Consider the following 16,500-nt stretch of genomic DNA (forward strand, 5'->3'; position numbering starts at 1 on the left):
ACCCTACAAGTTATGTCCTGTTTCTGCCTAAACACAACCCCAAATGTGAATAGAGATATGAATGTTAAACTGTTAAATGTTAATCTGAATGTTAAACTTGTGTGAACTTCTCTAAATAAAGTATTCTTTCATGGGGGTTGTTTAATTTGTAATTTATTTTAAAGATGATAACATAGTTTATCTAGCATGCTACAAGGCTAGAAACAAAACGAGAGTTTTCTTAGCTAACTGTATGGATTATGTATTTTTAGCTCTTACAACTTTAAAATCTAAACATTTTAAACCAGCAAGGGGTATGAATGGCTACTACTAGACACTTGCTTCAAAATGCTGTGGCTTGGGGGAGAGGATTCCTACTGTAGAAAGGAGAAATTAACATCTTTGCTCTCTTATCTTAAATTGCAGCCTGTGGAGGACAGAAGGAGAGTTCGAGCAATTCTACCTTACACCAAAGTGCCAGAAACTGATGAAATAAGGTATGTTTTTAATAATGAGTAGAAGCAGCTGTGAAATTATTGAAGTATTTATAAATAGTAATGATTTCAGTATATATTCACTATGCAAATATTTTTCATATATTTTTCAATTTCATCTTAGATGTAACTCTTGGGAGGTTAAAACATATATATTTTTTTACTTTTCTGGAAGATGTAGCAACTGCACTTTTATTTTGGGTATACTGCTTGTAGTTTGAGAGCTTTGTATTTTATATAGCCTTGTATTTTTTTCTCGAAGAGTTTGTGTACCAAGATATTCTGTGTGGTTTAAAAAAAAAAATATTGGGAATATGTTTGGAATAAAAGGGTGAAGGCTTTTCCCCCTGGAGAAGTAACTAATAATGGATAAATTAAGTCAAACCAATCCAGACCACTTGAAAGAGAATATGAATTTTGACTGTCTGGTAAATTTAATAGTAGAAGAGAAAAGGCATGTGAGAAATCTCTCATGTTCTAGCACTGATTTTGTTGCCTGTGCTCAAAAATCTAGTGACTTTTTTCTGAAATTCTTTTCTCTGTCCTTAAAATAAAGCAAGAATCATTCTTCCTTCCCTTCTTCTCCCTTTCCCTCTTTTCACTAGATTCTGTATTGAACAAATGGTACTCTTAGATTTGTAACCTCCAGTAGTCTTTCTTTAATCACTTAAAAAGTGAATGAATTGCTAGGCTATGTGTCTCATTTTTTTTTTTAATCATCAAACTTTATATGTTAGTTGTACTTCTAACTTAAACTTCACTGTAATCTCCCTTCAGTTTCCTTAAAGGAGACATGTTTATTGTCCACAATGAGTTGGAAGATGGCTGGATATGGGTTACAAACCTACGGACAGATGAACAAGGTCTTATTGTAGAAGACCTGGTAGAAGAAGTGGTAAGTAATTCTATTTTCAAAGCTGTTACAGAAATGAGGTTTTGAATGAAGGTAGGGATGTGTTAAGAATAATGTTGAAATAAACAAAACCCAACAACATTTAGTTGCCTGATTTTCAGTTACATGCTTTTTTTGTGTGTGTTTTGCTTTGTGTGGGTAAGTGTGCTTCTTTTGGTTTTGTTTGTATTTTTTTTTAAATTTATTTTTATTAATTGGAGCTACCAATTTTAAAGTAGTTTAACCTTCAAGCCTCATTCAGTATTGGAAAGAAGCAGTATCAAACACTTGTTCACATGTTGTCCAAATAAGTTCATGTAAATTCACAGTATCATTCACCTCTACTAGGCATACTTACCATAAACTCAACTGTCTTTATAATGGATTAGCAGGTTCATTATATTTGCCATGAATGGAGGGAGGACCAAAGTCTACTTTTAAAACTGTGGAGAGTTAATTACCCTGGCTTATATCAATTGTTTATGCTAAGTCAGGAAGCTAGCCAGGTGACCTAAAGGTAGTCTAATTACTGCAGGGAAGATGGTTTAATGGACTTCAAAAAAAAAAAAAAAGTTTTTTGTAAAGCTCAGCCGTTGTTTTGGAGTCCCTATGATTTTCAGCCGTTGTTTTGGAGTCCCTATGATTTTCATGCGCGACGTGTACATTTTGTTAATAGCAGAGTTGATTTAGCCTGTTTTGCTATATCTATATCAGGATGTGAATGGCTAAATTGTAATGCATTTCAGTGTGAGAGAATGTCCTGTAGGCTTTTACATCAGCAGTTGAAGTCAGCCTTAGAAAAGTTGAAATTAAAAAGTTGTTACCTGTAAAGAAGGATTTAAAGCATAAGAGAAACAAAAATCCTCCGAAATAACATTTTGGTTGAGTTTCCACTTAGTGAATAAAATGAAAACCCTTTTTGAGTTCAAAAATTTCACGAACTTATTAGCGTTTATTTCTGTAGAAGGTTTTAACTCGTAAAATTTATTTTCTAATCTCAGGTGTACTGTTGTCATGTACTTAATATGTAAATTTTCTCATTAGGGAAGAGAAGAAGATCCACATGAAGGCAAAATGTAAGGATTTTTGTTTTGTTATTAAAAACAAGTTGCAAGATAACTGTAAACCAGCTTGCCTGACACTTTTTTTTTTTGTCTTAAGACTTTTCTATATTCACTTCTGACAGTACATAGATAACTAACACAAGACTTTCATGCCAGTTATGCCTAAAGTGAATGTGTTTTGCAGTGATGAAATCTTAGCACCTTCATGATCACTTCCACTCAAAAGGTACACAGTGGGAGTTGCTCTTTTTATGAAGTAGCCTGTAATAAGTGCTTGGAGCCTAGACACCCTTGATCCTCTGGTCCACAGATCTCCATGCTGCTCAGAGGATTGTAGAGGAGGCAGAGGGAAATTCCTTCAAATATTCCTGTAGCCAGAGGTTGCCTCTAAAGGCAGTATGGTGTGGTAGAGCAATTTTTGATGCACAAAGAGGCTTCTCTCACCTTCCTCTTAAAAACAGGAGTGAAGTGTATGCCATATTTCTGCTTTTTATTTAGAAGGCAGAATGAAGTCTTAAGACGTAGCATATGATATGCTGGAAATAAATAGCTGTATATTGCCAGGCTACTCTGTGTGGTCATAAGCATCACCCTGAGACTGGACAGAGACTGCTAAATTTTTTAGGACAGTGCCTTTGACACAGGACTCTGCAGAAGATGCAAGGTGTGAGATTAAAACAGCATTCACTAGTCTAACAAAACCAGGGTCCACTTCTTCACCTTCTAGCAAAGTTCAGTTTTAGTTATTCTGTACACTATTTAACTTTTGTACTCATCTCCTTGTTAGGGCTTTGCATTTCATGATTCAAATTGCCATATGAGATTGACCTCAAATAAGGCCTATCAAATTATCTATTGTTTAAACAATGTCTTATAATCTCTAAATATACTTAGGTTTGAACATCAAAATTAATTTATGTATCTGTTACTGTTTATTTTTCATGTCATTGTAAAACAGAATCACTGAGTAACACAGTGGTTAATTATGCAGTCTATATGTGTTAGGTGTCTATATGAAAAAGTTAATTCTTAGGTGCTAGAGCCTTCGATGTCACCACAACCAAAAAAAGAGCCGATAGTCTTGCTTTCTAATTTTTCTCTTCATCTTTAAGATGGTTCCATGGGAAGATCTCCAAACAAGAGGCTTACAATTTGCTGATGACAGGTACTTGTATTTCAGATGGAAATACTATGGTAGTGAAATGGCACAAAGTAATGCTATGAATATCAAACTGTGGCAAAAATTAGGTTCATGAATGAACATAAGAATTTCTAATTCTGAACTGACTTGTAGTTGCTACTGCAGAAAAATGCTAACCTGGAAAAGTCTTTTATGGCTATCAATATTGAGTATTTTTAGTCTCAAGTACAGTTAGTTTCATCATTTTAATTAGTTAAATATTATTTGACTTTATATATAATTTCCTACTTGTCTTCATCAAGATGCTGAGTAGAAAGAACTGAAAATATTGTTTCCTCCTTAAGGAGGAGAATGTATCTAAATGCCATGACCCTGGTCCTCCAGCCCTGCCCTTTGTCTCCTTCCCCATCCTCAGCATAAATGGAAAAATCAAGATTGTTAGTTTGTACCTTAAATACAAGGACAAAAATCTTTTATTTTTTGAAGATATTTTGACAGACACTTTTCTTAACTTGCTTTTGTAAAGAGATGGAAAAATTGTGGGCAGACTATCAGCTATAGCTGAACCATTTTGCATCAACTTAGGCAGTTTTGTAGCACTTCCTCTCATCTGGGTAGAGAGGAGGGGGTTCAGTGTTTGAACTTACCTCCCAGACTTTGTTTTTGTCCTTTTAAGTGTGCAATTCATGCCGATTTATGTTGAAAGGGTTTCGTTAAGAGCTTTAAAAGGACATTGTGAAATAAGCAGTGGTGAGTAACAGTGTATTATGATGTCTTTTCAGTTGGCCAAGTGTGCAATTTTCTTGTGAGGCCTTCAGATAATACACCTGGTGATTATTCACTTTATTTTCGGACTAGTGAAAATATTCAGCGTTTTAAAATATGTCCAACATCAAACAATCAGTTTATGATGGGAGGCAGATATTATAATAGGTAAGTTTTAATGGTTAAAGGAATTGTGTAAAGAATTTATCTAACTTGTTCCTGTTAATTATTTGTTAGGGTGATTATAAGACTTTGGTATCTTTTCAATAGTACACTAAGAATTTTACCTAACTTGCTTAGTGGTTGCTTATAATTAAGCAAGTTCTAAAAGCCTTCAGAAGCCTATGTGTAACTTGTTTCAAAGTATTTTTTTTTCCAGCCAAACTCTTTCAGCCAATTTATTTACTCTATAAATTGGATCATGGCATGTAATCAAGAATGCTGTGTTGCCTTGGAAGCTACTGTTCATCATGAAGTTTCTTGCAGAATGAAAAAGGAAAATAAAACTAACTACTTGTATCTGAAACATTCGATAGGGATGTCAAAATATAAATAATAAAAATAGGTACTTACAAGAATGGGAAAAATGATCATTGTTACCGAAAAATCAAGTTATATTAAAAATGTGAATGATGCTTTAGTCGGAACTGTGGATCACTTACAATGAGGAAGCTTGATGGTTCGTTTTGCTGTTGGCATTAAAAATACGTTACAAAAAGAAAAGGCAATGACAAGTCATGCATTTCCCCTTTCATGGGAGAGGTTATTGGTGCAATCCCATCCTTAATGATCCTCTTTTTAGTGTGTCATAGATTTGAGATTTCTTAGTAATGAAAACTCCTCTCCCCCTTTTAATGGAGGCCATTGCGGGTCACAGAAAATCAGAAAATTTCCAGATTTGTTCATGTAGAACCAGGTCGTGTCTTCATCCCAGTAGACAGTTTTGCTCACTTCCAGCTTGGCTTCTGAGTGCTTAGAGATGCAGGAGCCCTTGTTCCTGAGAAAGTACCAAGGTCTCCTAGCCAAGAAGTTCAGTGGATGGTCATACATCTTCAAGTGGGTAATGGTGTGAGCCAAAGCAATTGGAACCTTATGAACTTAGGCCTGTCCCTGCACAGGCTGCTCTAGTGCCTTCTGCTTGAACCAGTCTGGCCTCCAGGCATCCCCACTGAAAATCAAGCTAGCTGCAGTGTCAGCCTTTCAGGAAGATAAATGCTGCTTTGGCCATTCTCTAGTTCCTGACGTTAGGAGGATGATAGGCTAAAACCACCCTTCTCAGATGGTGTCAAACTGACTAGCAGATCTAGTGGAAGTCTTAATCCCAAATGGCTTTGTAACATTAGATAGTGTACCTTTAGAAAGTTACTGTGCCCAGTTAGCTATTGCTTACAGAAACTTTTTCTGAATGCTGAAGTTTTTAAATACTATCCTTGAAGTGTGTATATGAAAGTACATTTATCCCAAGATTTTTTTATATGAATAGAAAACAAGATTATAAAGTTAAGCACCACTGAGTTATGAAATGCTTACTGTGGTTTTTGAATATTCTGGCACTTAACTTGCAATGATTTGGTAAGAGCTTATAAATGCCATAAAGATAAGACTGTTTTGTGATATCTTCAGTTGATCAGGTGCACAGCTGTCTTGTGAATCCTATTTTTATATAAATATAACATATATATGTATACACACACACACCACATACATGCAAAATACACCTGTTTATTATTCTCTCTCAATGTAGTGAAAGAGAATCTATTTACTTTTGAAAAATTTCTAGTGCATACATATGTTTCAGGGAACTGCGAATCTGCTTCTAGGTTGAAATTCTATTTAAGTTAACATTTACTGGATCAAGTTGATAAAGTTCTTGTGAATTCAAATATTCATTTCTTGTGTACACTGGAAGAAGAAAGTTTTTTAACTATGACAACTAATGTGGATTATTGTATGGAACAATGGAAAATGGCTAAAAAAAAATCAAATGGGGCGTTGCATCCAGAGCAGAGACATAGGAAGTATGAATTTATGCAAGATATTCGAATGACTTACGGGTATTTATTGGGGCAGAGAGAACGTCTGTGTTTCTTTATGGCTTATCTAAAAATGTAGAATTTCTCTTCATGCTGAAAAACTTCAGAATGAGAGAGTGCTATTGCTTGTTTAAATGCATCTGACAGTTTCCATTATCAGAACTCTGAACTTTTTTTTGTAGGCTGTTTCAATAAATGTTTTCAAGGTATCACCTTTAGTATTGGTTACTAAGACCCATTAGAATAGGTTTTTTAATTATTCTTTGTAGTAGGTGTTTTTTTTTTTTTTTTGTAGTATTCTCTTACAATTTTGGTATCGTAATAGGTATAAAAATACTAAAAATAAAGCAAATCTGTTCTTTAAATGCAAAATTTTGATTATGGTTCTACTTCTAATAAACTATAGACCAAGATTTTTCCATGGCTGAAGAGTAGTAAGGAAGCTTAAAATGGAACATGCTGGTGCCATTTCTCAGGACTTGGAATATCCTGGCATGGCACTTGAGAGTTCCATAACCTCCATAAGCAGCAGCTTGTCCCTGCCCATTCCCCAAAAGCAGGCCCTAGGTGCTCTGGGGGGCTGTGGAGTAGTAGTGCCTGGCTGTTTCACAGACCTTGGTAATGCAGCAGAATCCTGTGAAGCCTCGGGAAGACTGCTCCGTCCGTTAGTCTTTCCCCTTCACATGTTCTCCCACCAAATTGCTCACAACTTCTATTGATCAATGTAGCGGAGAGCCTGTACTTACAATCTGTCATACAAGGGTCAACTTCATTATTTCAGCTCTGCAAAATAGTCAATCTGTAGTTTGACAGGAAGGTCTTGGTGTATAGCATACAGATGGGGGAATTTGGTTCTAGAGTGAAATAGGGTTTTCCCCCAGACTTCACTAAATCATGTAGTTCAGGTGAACTTTGCTTATTCCTTGGAGAACATAGAAATGTGACTACTGAAGTAATTACTGCATTTTAATGGGAGAGAAAAATGGCAGTCATTTCTTGGTGGTAAACTTACTAACTGCATATCATGAAAACTCAAACAGAAAATCTCCAATTGCCTATTGCAGTTACCCCTGGTTATACCATTCTGAACATGCCTGATCTCATCTAATCTTAAAAGCTTAGAAGGGTCTTTGGATGGGAGAGTGCTTGGGAATGCCTGGGCTGGGTGCTGTGGGCTTCCTGCAAGTAGCCACAAAGATTCAGGGACTGGAGCATTCTTCATAGGAGGAGAGACTGGGAACACTGGGGCTCTTCAGCCTGGAGAAGAGCAGGAGCAGACAGGATCTTATTGCTGTAAGTGTTGGAAGGGAGGAAGCCAAGGTGATGCTTGGTGGTGCCTAGTGAGGTGATAGGCACGAACTGAAATATGGGAATTTAGATTTTAAAAATAAGAAAACTTCTACTGTAAGGGTGATTTTACCCTGGAATAGCTTGTCTACAGTCTCCATCCTTCAGAACTTGACTCAGTCATCCATTCTGTGATTCCATGAATAACACCTGCGCATATGTGCATGTGTATATATATATTTTAGTGTAAGATAACATTAATTTTTTTAATTCTGATTTTAAAAAGTGCAGTAGGAAAAACATAATGGGAAAAGTATATTTCTTCAGCCCCTTTCTCCTCTCTGCATCTTTTCCCAAATCCAGCCTCCATAAATATTCCAGATTCCTGTATTATTTGGTTCCATGGCGGAGGGGGTTGATTGCACTCTTATTTTTCTTGTTTTCAATCCGGTGATTCCATGTGAAAGATGATGAATATATATATATATATATATATATATATATATATATTTAACAGAGAGAGAAAGAGAAAAGTTTACCCAACAGCTCATACAGTGAACAAGGTTTCAGGTTATGTTAATTTAAAAACATGGATTTGATAGATCCATGTTTTGATAGGCTGAACAACAACCTGTCTTAATACGTTAGTTCTTTTTCTTTAACAATATCTAGAATGTTGTCGTTTAGTTCTGCATTTTGCACCTTTTAAATCACCCACTGAGATTTAAAGAGCTGATACAGCTCATGGCGATGTGGTACTTTTAAAAGTATCTGAATAGCCTAGACCTAGGGAGCCTAATAAGCCCTATGCTAAACACTTTACAATTACTGAATTAACTGTAATGTGGTATTGAGATTCATCTTTATTTCTGTAAATCAAACTAAGCTTAACTCTTTATTTTTTTTTCTTCCTTTTAATTTGTATTTGTATATACCTTCCTGGATGCATTTGGTGCAAGTTGAATTCTTTTGTTGTTATTGCTGTTACGGTCAGACACTAAAAATGGTTATGATTCTTCCTTCCCTTTGTGGTCATTCTAATCTTGTGTTGTACATTTTACATGTTTAGGCAACTTTTATTACTTGTAAATTCACTTTCTCTAGTGTATTTTTCTGAAAATACTGTGTTCCTCTGTGTTTGCAATGTCTGGTTGGGTTGCTTCAGTGCCATTTGGGTTGCTTCAGTGGTAAAGTAATTACCCTGACCATTTGAAGTGAGCTCACTTCAGAGAGGTCTAAAGAGCCAAGCCGTAGAATTGTAACTCAGCTTACTTGTCAGCTCATTTTATGAAACTGGAAGAAATTAGACAATTGTTTCTTATGTTGGGGGATGACTCCTGCTATTTATAACTAAGACGGGGGAGGAGACACTGACAAACAAGATATTCTTGAACTGAGGAACTTGAAAAATCATATAAATCTGCCTTATTATTGACTGTCCTCATAAGAAGCTGTTGGCTTCTTGGCTGTTCAACACAAAATACAATGACAGAATCAATATATTATGCAGTGTGATAAGTTTTGCATTTTCATGCAGAAAATGTCTTGTAATATTGTATCTCAATAAAAATTGAAATAAATGATTGATTTTAGTCATAGTGAAGGAGAAGTTCAAGTCATTTTACAAGCTTTACACTTTTTATGGAAAGAATAATTGTTTTATTAAGCATACACTATTTCATAGCTATAGATGAATAAGATTGATGAGATCTAACAAAGATGACTTTCTATTGCTTTACTTGTCTTCATTATCATACAATATTCATGTATTTTTCCTGTGATGGATACAATTGTGTTGAATTGTAGTGGGCCAAAGATTTCTTTGCCTGCCTTGTTGATTGTATTTGCACATACAGCTAACAGTATTTTTGCAACAAGCAACTATAGTATATATTTTTTCTACTTAATTACTTGGTTCTTTATTTTCAGGTTGATATTGTATATGTGATTTATCTAAGTTGATGTTCATGTTGCAGTTCTTTATTACAATGTAACTTTCAGTAACTGCAAAAATAAGTTGGAGCAGCTCAAAGATATGTTGAATTTTAGTTTTATCTATCACTATTTCTCTCCTGATCCTTCAAAATGCAATTTCTATCAGATTTTGGTAATTAGAATGCAAGCTTCCATGTAGAGGAGTGCTATTGATAGAGATTTTCATTTAACATGATAGCTCAGTGATTTTGAAGTATAATCTGTGTTACATACCATTTCCCACTCCTATACTCCTAGAAAAAGAAAATTTGCACAGCGAAGTGTCTCACATTCCCCTTCCCTGGTTTCACTAGGACTTAGGAAATTATTGCCACTAAAACAGCAATTTTCAGCCTGTTTGGAGAGCTGGGAATGTGTGTGTATTACTTGAATGAGGAAAATGCCGTGTCCTCATATGGCATTTTAAGCAATTAATTAAAATACTCTGCAGAGTTTAGAATGGATGTTATGAGTACAGTTTTGTAAATATTCTTGATCTCAGTGTATTAGTAAGTTCCAATTACTACAAATAAAATTATGAAGTTTGACATGTGCTTTTTGCCACGAATCTGAGAGGAAGCTATGTGATTGCAAGGAAAAGCAAATTTCTCTGCCAATGAAAAAAATAGTCAATTTTTATTTATTTATTTATTTATTTTTTAACTTTAACAGTATTGCTGACATCATTGAACACTATAGAAAAGAACAGATTGTTGAAGGATATTACCTTAAAGATCCTGTTTCAATGCAGGTAAGACTCTTTGAAGATATTGACTGAACTGTCATCAGATGTATTTACAATGTAGGAGCTGGATGACAGCAGAGATCAGTTACAATTCAACAGCTTTCATCCAGTCTCCATTTTTTTTTTTTTTTTCAGTTTGTGCGTACATCTTCACACACACATTCACTCATGAAGGGCCAGCTCGCAGTCAGTGGGAGACATGGTGAGCTCTGTCGGTGCCTTAGCATCTCATCCCTGACTGCACCATGCTCTGCCCTAATCCCATGCCATGTTAGGCCAGCCTTCCCCCCTCTTCATTCTTGTGTTTGTGGGCAGCATTGCCCTTGCCAAAGGAAACCTGTATGCTCAGAAAAGCTTCTGGGTTGATCAGCAGGGCTAGGATTGCCAGGCATGGTCTGGAGTTGTCCTGGAACTTAGGTTGATCTTAAGAGACCACCAGCAATAAGGTAGCCACATCACCTGTCTCTTCCATGAGCTTTCAGCTTGTTCTAAATTACGTCTGTATCTTCTTCCCTCTCTATTCCCAAGATTTCCTGTTTGATGGTTAGAAGCTTGGTTTTGATTTCCAGCCTAAATATTCATTGTCAACTCATACTCTTAGTTACAATTGGAACGACAGCTTTTGGCTTCCCCTTAGCTGCATTAATATAAGAGCATTTGTATTCTCCCTGAGCTCACTAAGCTGAGCATACCAAGGTGTTGTGGTTTTGTTTTCATTTTTTCCTATTCATAATGTTGGTGTATTTGTGCTGCTGCCATTAATTCCAGTACAAGTTCAGGTTTCTTGAATGTGATGGATCAGAACAGTTGGTGTCCCATGTTATTAGTAATTCCATTTCTGTGGGAAATACTTGCCAGATATATTCTGGAAAATCATCTGTGACATTACCATAGCCACATTATATTAATAACTTAGTAATTCTGTGAATGACTCAGCCATTCAAGTTTCTCATCCCCAGCTTTGTACTGGTAAGTGTTAGCAGGTGCAATGTTTGTGCTGGTAGATTTAAGTCTTACTATTCAGCTCTTTCCTCTATTGCCAAATGGCCTGTGTTATCACTGCTTCCCAGTTGTCTGGTGCTCTGTGGTTGAGAGGAAAAGTGAATCCCAAGATTAATTGTTGAAAAGCTTCACTGGTACCGTCCTCGTGATCCCTTATTCCTCTTGCATCATGACAATCATAATCTTCATTTTGGCTTTTTGCATATCCACTTACAGTTTCTGTATTACTAATTTTACATGCCTTGATGTGTTGATTTGTTTTTGTGTGTGACTTAACTGCATCAAATTCTCTTTTAGTTACTTATATTCTTGACTTTTTCATTTGTTTAAAAAAAAAAAAAAAAACAGTAGTTGGGATGCATTTTACCTTCCTTCCACATTCTGCCACATCTTGTGTTTCTGGAGAAAAAAAAAATAGGTCTTGGGTATTATCAGGGTCAGTGTAATGGGTTTACTGCTTCTCATTTACTTTTCTTTAATGTCAGTGCACCCGCTGCCCTCACTCTGTACATTACTGTATCTAATTTGAAATATACTTTAAAAACTGTCACTAGTTTTGGTGTGTTATATACTTTTTCTCTCATATTAGGTTATGAATAACATCCGTGTTGTATGGTGTGTGTTTTTTTTTTTTTTTTTTTCCATATTGCTTCTAGTTTGGGTGCTGTAATTTCTGTTACCGCAGTGTTTTTCATCTTGTCTGTGTCATTGGGGAAAGGGAATATGGGAGGGAAGCAAAATAGAATATTTAGTATGGAGCCTGTGCATATATCACTCTTCATCTCAATACTCTTCTCCCTGCTTGACAGTCTTGCTTTTTCATGTTTTCTTATGGCTAAAGAACTTTTGCTGATCAGCATACTCGGTACAGTCAAACTTGGCTTGACTTTTGACTGTTCTTAGTTAATATTTATGTTTTCAAATCTTGGCTTTCTGTGTGAATTTGTCCATTTTCTTTTTCCTGTTTCTGCATTCTCTTGTTATCTCTTGTTAGAACGCTCTTCATGTGGACGAATGAGTGCTCATGTGATCAGTGAGGGCTTGTGCAGCCGTGTTTGTGAACTGTTCAATTTTACTTGTGATGATCTTGTTACTCCAGAGTTAACTGTAGTTAGTGAGTCCCAAAAGCTTTGGTAGGAGACTGTTAGGAACTAGGTAAACTTCAAAGATTTGTATAAAACTTAGTAAAACAACTGTAAAACATTCTGCTTTTTTAATGATAAAAGACTCAGATACTGCTTTGTAAAGGTTGGTCTGTATTTAAAACTTTTTTTTCTTCTCATATCATGATTTGATCTAATCATTACACAAGAAATCATCTATATTACATTTGGTATTAAAAATTATATTGTTTTATTAAAACACGTGAGAGAACAGTAGTGGAGAGCGGTAGTATTCAATAAAATGATTTTGGTTGCAGCTTGGTTGTGTGCAATTGTTTCACAGCAATTTCTGACCTTAAAAGATGTTGATTTCTTCCTTGTTTACCAGCATCAAGAACAAGTGTTTAATGATACAGTGGATGGAAGAGAAATCTACAATACAATTCGTCGCAAAACAAAGGATGCATTTTATAAAAATATTGTCAAAAAAGGTTATCTTCTAAAGAAAAGTGAGTTCTGTTTAGTACTTTGAAATAGTCCTCCAAAGTTATGCAGTGGGCTTAATATAGTGTTGCTGTTAGAAAGGACAAAATTGAAGTTAAAGTTGAAAGGTTAGAGAAAGCTTAAAAATAAAAGGGGGGGTATATTAGTATATTAGTCGAAAGGCATAATATATAAAACCACACACAATGCAAAATTGCTGATTGTCAGTTCTTGAGAAAAAAATCTGCGAGCAGCCCAAAAACAAAAGTGACATTCAGACTCATTAAATTGAGTGTATTTTCAAGAAAGTCATATTTAATATGGAACTCATTCAATTTTAGCTGATAGATTTCGTTAAGAGAGCTAGAATGCGTCAGTGCATTCATTGGTGATCAAAGCTTGTTTAATTTTTTTATTCCAAGTTAGCCAAATAATTAATTTAAAATGTTGTTATGGACTGCCAGATACAGAGGCAAAACCTTCAAAAATGCACTAGGACTGTTAGAGTCAATGTAACATAAAATAAACGGATTAAAAAATGACTGCTTGACAGATCTCCATGTATCCCTTAAGAATTATTATTGAGCAAGTTTTTGGATTTCTGAGGAAGCTAGTTCAAATGTCACTTGTTTTGGTTGCGTTGATTTTTAATCACCTTTAATGGAAGTAGGAAAAACTGTAATAAAGTCTTTGCAGGTGACAACTACCATAGCTAAGAGGATAGGTTACAGATAGTGGTCTGAATAGCAAGTAAAACTGAGAAAGAAGGGTAAGCAATTTTTTAAATATATCCAAGTGCAAAAGATACATTCAAAGGAAATAAAAGCTCTGAATAGATCAAGAGAAGAGTCTCTCCTGTTGGGAGTGCTAATCCCAAGATGGGGAGGGATGTGGCCGAGTAAGGAATCGGCTGAGAATGAACTTCAGGCCTTTAGCTCGAGACAATAAAAACATGTTTTAAACGTACAAACAGGAGCACTGAGCACGTGCGGAGGGATTCAATAAAATCACTGTGCCAGTTAGTAGAGCAAGTATTTTAACAGCATGTTAAAATTGTCTTTTCAAAACAGTACTAATGCATGTGTATTGAGGGTTATCGTGGATTTGTGATCATAAAAGTTTAAAATTAAGGCCAAATATTTTTCTAAGAGGTTATTGTGGTTTAAGTATGAATTAGTTACAGAAAGTTTCACATCTGTTTTAATTTGGAGGGCCTTATGGTTTAGTCAATAGATAAATCCATGTTTTACATATAATATGTCTTCCAGCAAAGCTTGAATTTAAATCCCCAGTAATTAAAATGCCACTTTTCACATTTTTGTCTGAAGGGCTGAATTCTTGGATATAGGTAGATTTGGGACATGATTCTGATCCAAGATTGCATTTAATGTATTCCCATTTCTATTCTTCAGTTGTACTGTTTTTAAGAGATTTTGGTACAATTGGTTGTGTGCTGGTGAGCCGATAGGAGTTTAGGAATAGTTTTCACATGTCAAGAGTCCATTTTTACGGGGTGCCACAAATTGGATCAGTTTCCAAAAATGTACTGGTGTTGTATAGGCGCTTTTCCCATGGATGGGAACTGAACTGACCAGGAATCCTGTTGGAATCTGTGAAAATGTTATAAAACTATCTGAAGCTGTGAAAAGGGTCTACTTTTAGCTACTTGTTGTGTAGAATGGAGAACATATACTAATGTTATCACTTGAGTATATTTAACTGTACACCATTCTTTTGTTTATAATTTGACAAAAACCTTGCTGCCACCTTTTTTTTTCACTTAGACTCTGCGTTTTGTAAAAAAAAAAAAAAAAAAAAAAAAAAAAAAAACATTGTTGTAACTTACTTTCCTACAGGTAAAGGAAAGAGGTGGAAAAACTTGTACTTTATATTAGAGGGAAATGATGCCCAGCTTATTTATTTTGAAAGTGAAAAACGAGCCACAAAACCCAAAGGATTAATAGACCTTAGTGTGTGTTCTGTATATGGAGTACACGACAGCTTGTTTGGCAGGTAGGATGGTGACTTTTAATTTTCAATGCTGTAACTGCATTTAAGGCTGTAGAAATTTCTATCGCATACATTTGATGATTAGTACGTGATCCTGTACATATCTCACTAGTTGAGAGAGCTGCAAAATAATTATTATGTTAATGTTAATTAACATAATATGTTAATACAGCTTCCTTGAGTCCTAAAAGAAGAAATTCAGAATGTATGATTAGTTGCTTGAGAACTAATGTTGGACACACTGTGCATCTTTGAAGCGTGCATGGGAACACTCTATGTTAGCAGCTCTTTTACTTACGAGACGATTTGCTTTGCCCTGACCTAAAGTCAGCAATACGTGCATATTCAGTACAGACTGTTCAAGAAGCTTAAGGATTCTAGAACATGCTAGTTATACTAATAGTTATACTAAAGTACAGCATAGTTTTTATTGCATAAAATGAAATTACATAATTTTTCAAACCAAAATGCACTTTTGAAACACCTGACAATTTTTCCTGTTTCTATGTATGATGATGTTACACTTTCTTACAGTCAAATAGCAGCTGTATAGGTTTGAACTTTGTTTTGTCAGAGATCAACAGGTGAAGATGTTTGTCGATATGTGTCTATATATATATATATATTTTAATCTTTTTCAAGGCCAAACTGTTTTCAGATAGTAGTTCAGCACTTTAGTGAAGAGCATTACATCTTCTACTTTGCAGGAGAAACTCCAGAACAAGCACAGGTGAGAGTTTTTGTTGGTAGATATAACTTTAAAAGTAACTTTTTTTGTCTTGTAGCACTTAATGTTGTTATTCTTCTGTGACAGGAAGCAAGTATATCACAAAGAAATCCTGGCTGTGTTTACATTAGCAAGTATTACTATACAGTAGTAACAGATTTGTAAAGAAAACAGCTGGTGCTGAGAAACCAGCACTTAGGCTCCATGTGCCTTAGGGTTATACTTGGAACAAGATCTAGTCTGGTCATACACACTAAAGTTCTGTTAGCCTTCCTAAATATATCTGAAGAGCATTAATCTCCCCAAATTATTTGTACTCCAAGGCTTTTCCATGATGCAAACTGGAGCATGGTAAGTGCAAGTGGTTGGAGGTTTCGCTTCAGGAGCGTATTACTGGTCTGAACTAAAATGCTAATATAGGTATGTCCAGTGATCAAAGCATACTGAGCAACTGGCTTTTAAAATTATTGTCCTGCGCATAAAGCATTATTGTATATAGGCTTTGGCCTCGATCTTGCACAGCAGGTAGGGTTTTCTTTATCATTTAGTTTTAGCTGTATAGTAGTTATGTTTGATTAAAAATTACAGCATTGGAGTTTGATTTTTTTCTAAAAGTCTCCTGCTACCAGGAGAGCATATGTTGGATGTGACAGTGTACTGAGTCATCAAGTTGTTCCAGCAGTCCATGTTCTGAAATGCACCCATTGCATCAGAAATTAAGCTTTGTATTCGGTTTTCTTTAAAAGAAACAAAAGTTGTTGTGAGTACTTGTACACTGCTATTCAAATGATCATGTGTAAA

General features: G+C 35.3%; 1 protein-coding gene across 1 annotated transcript in view; it reads left to right on the top strand.

Moving 5' to 3' along the window:
* The window catches only part of LOC104568517 (ras GTPase-activating protein 1-like), a gene marked incomplete at its 3' end in the record, with an annotated part of 54,910 nt that overhangs the window by 12,984 nt on the left and 25,426 nt on the right, over positions 1-16,500 (top strand). The window contains exons 4-12 of the mRNA XM_088538631.1: positions 406-476; positions 1,251-1,368; positions 2,410-2,441; positions 3,542-3,594; positions 4,353-4,503; positions 10,302-10,380; positions 12,868-12,988; positions 14,819-14,975; positions 15,615-15,702. Coding sequence (XP_088394757.1) covers positions 406-476; positions 1,251-1,368; positions 2,410-2,441; positions 3,542-3,594; positions 4,353-4,503; positions 10,302-10,380; positions 12,868-12,988; positions 14,819-14,975; positions 15,615-15,702 — 870 coding nt within the window. The remainder of the gene's footprint in view (positions 1-405; positions 477-1,250; positions 1,369-2,409; positions 2,442-3,541; positions 3,595-4,352; positions 4,504-10,301; positions 10,381-12,867; positions 12,989-14,818; positions 14,976-15,614; positions 15,703-16,500) is intronic.

This window comes from Tinamus guttatus, unplaced genomic scaffold, assembly GCF_059628265.1.
Source record: "Tinamus guttatus ecotype Peru unplaced genomic scaffold, ASM5962826v1 Tinamus_guttatus_pri_ptg001122l, whole genome shotgun sequence".
NCBI classification, from domain to species: domain Eukaryota; kingdom Metazoa; phylum Chordata; class Aves; order Tinamiformes; family Tinamidae; genus Tinamus; species Tinamus guttatus.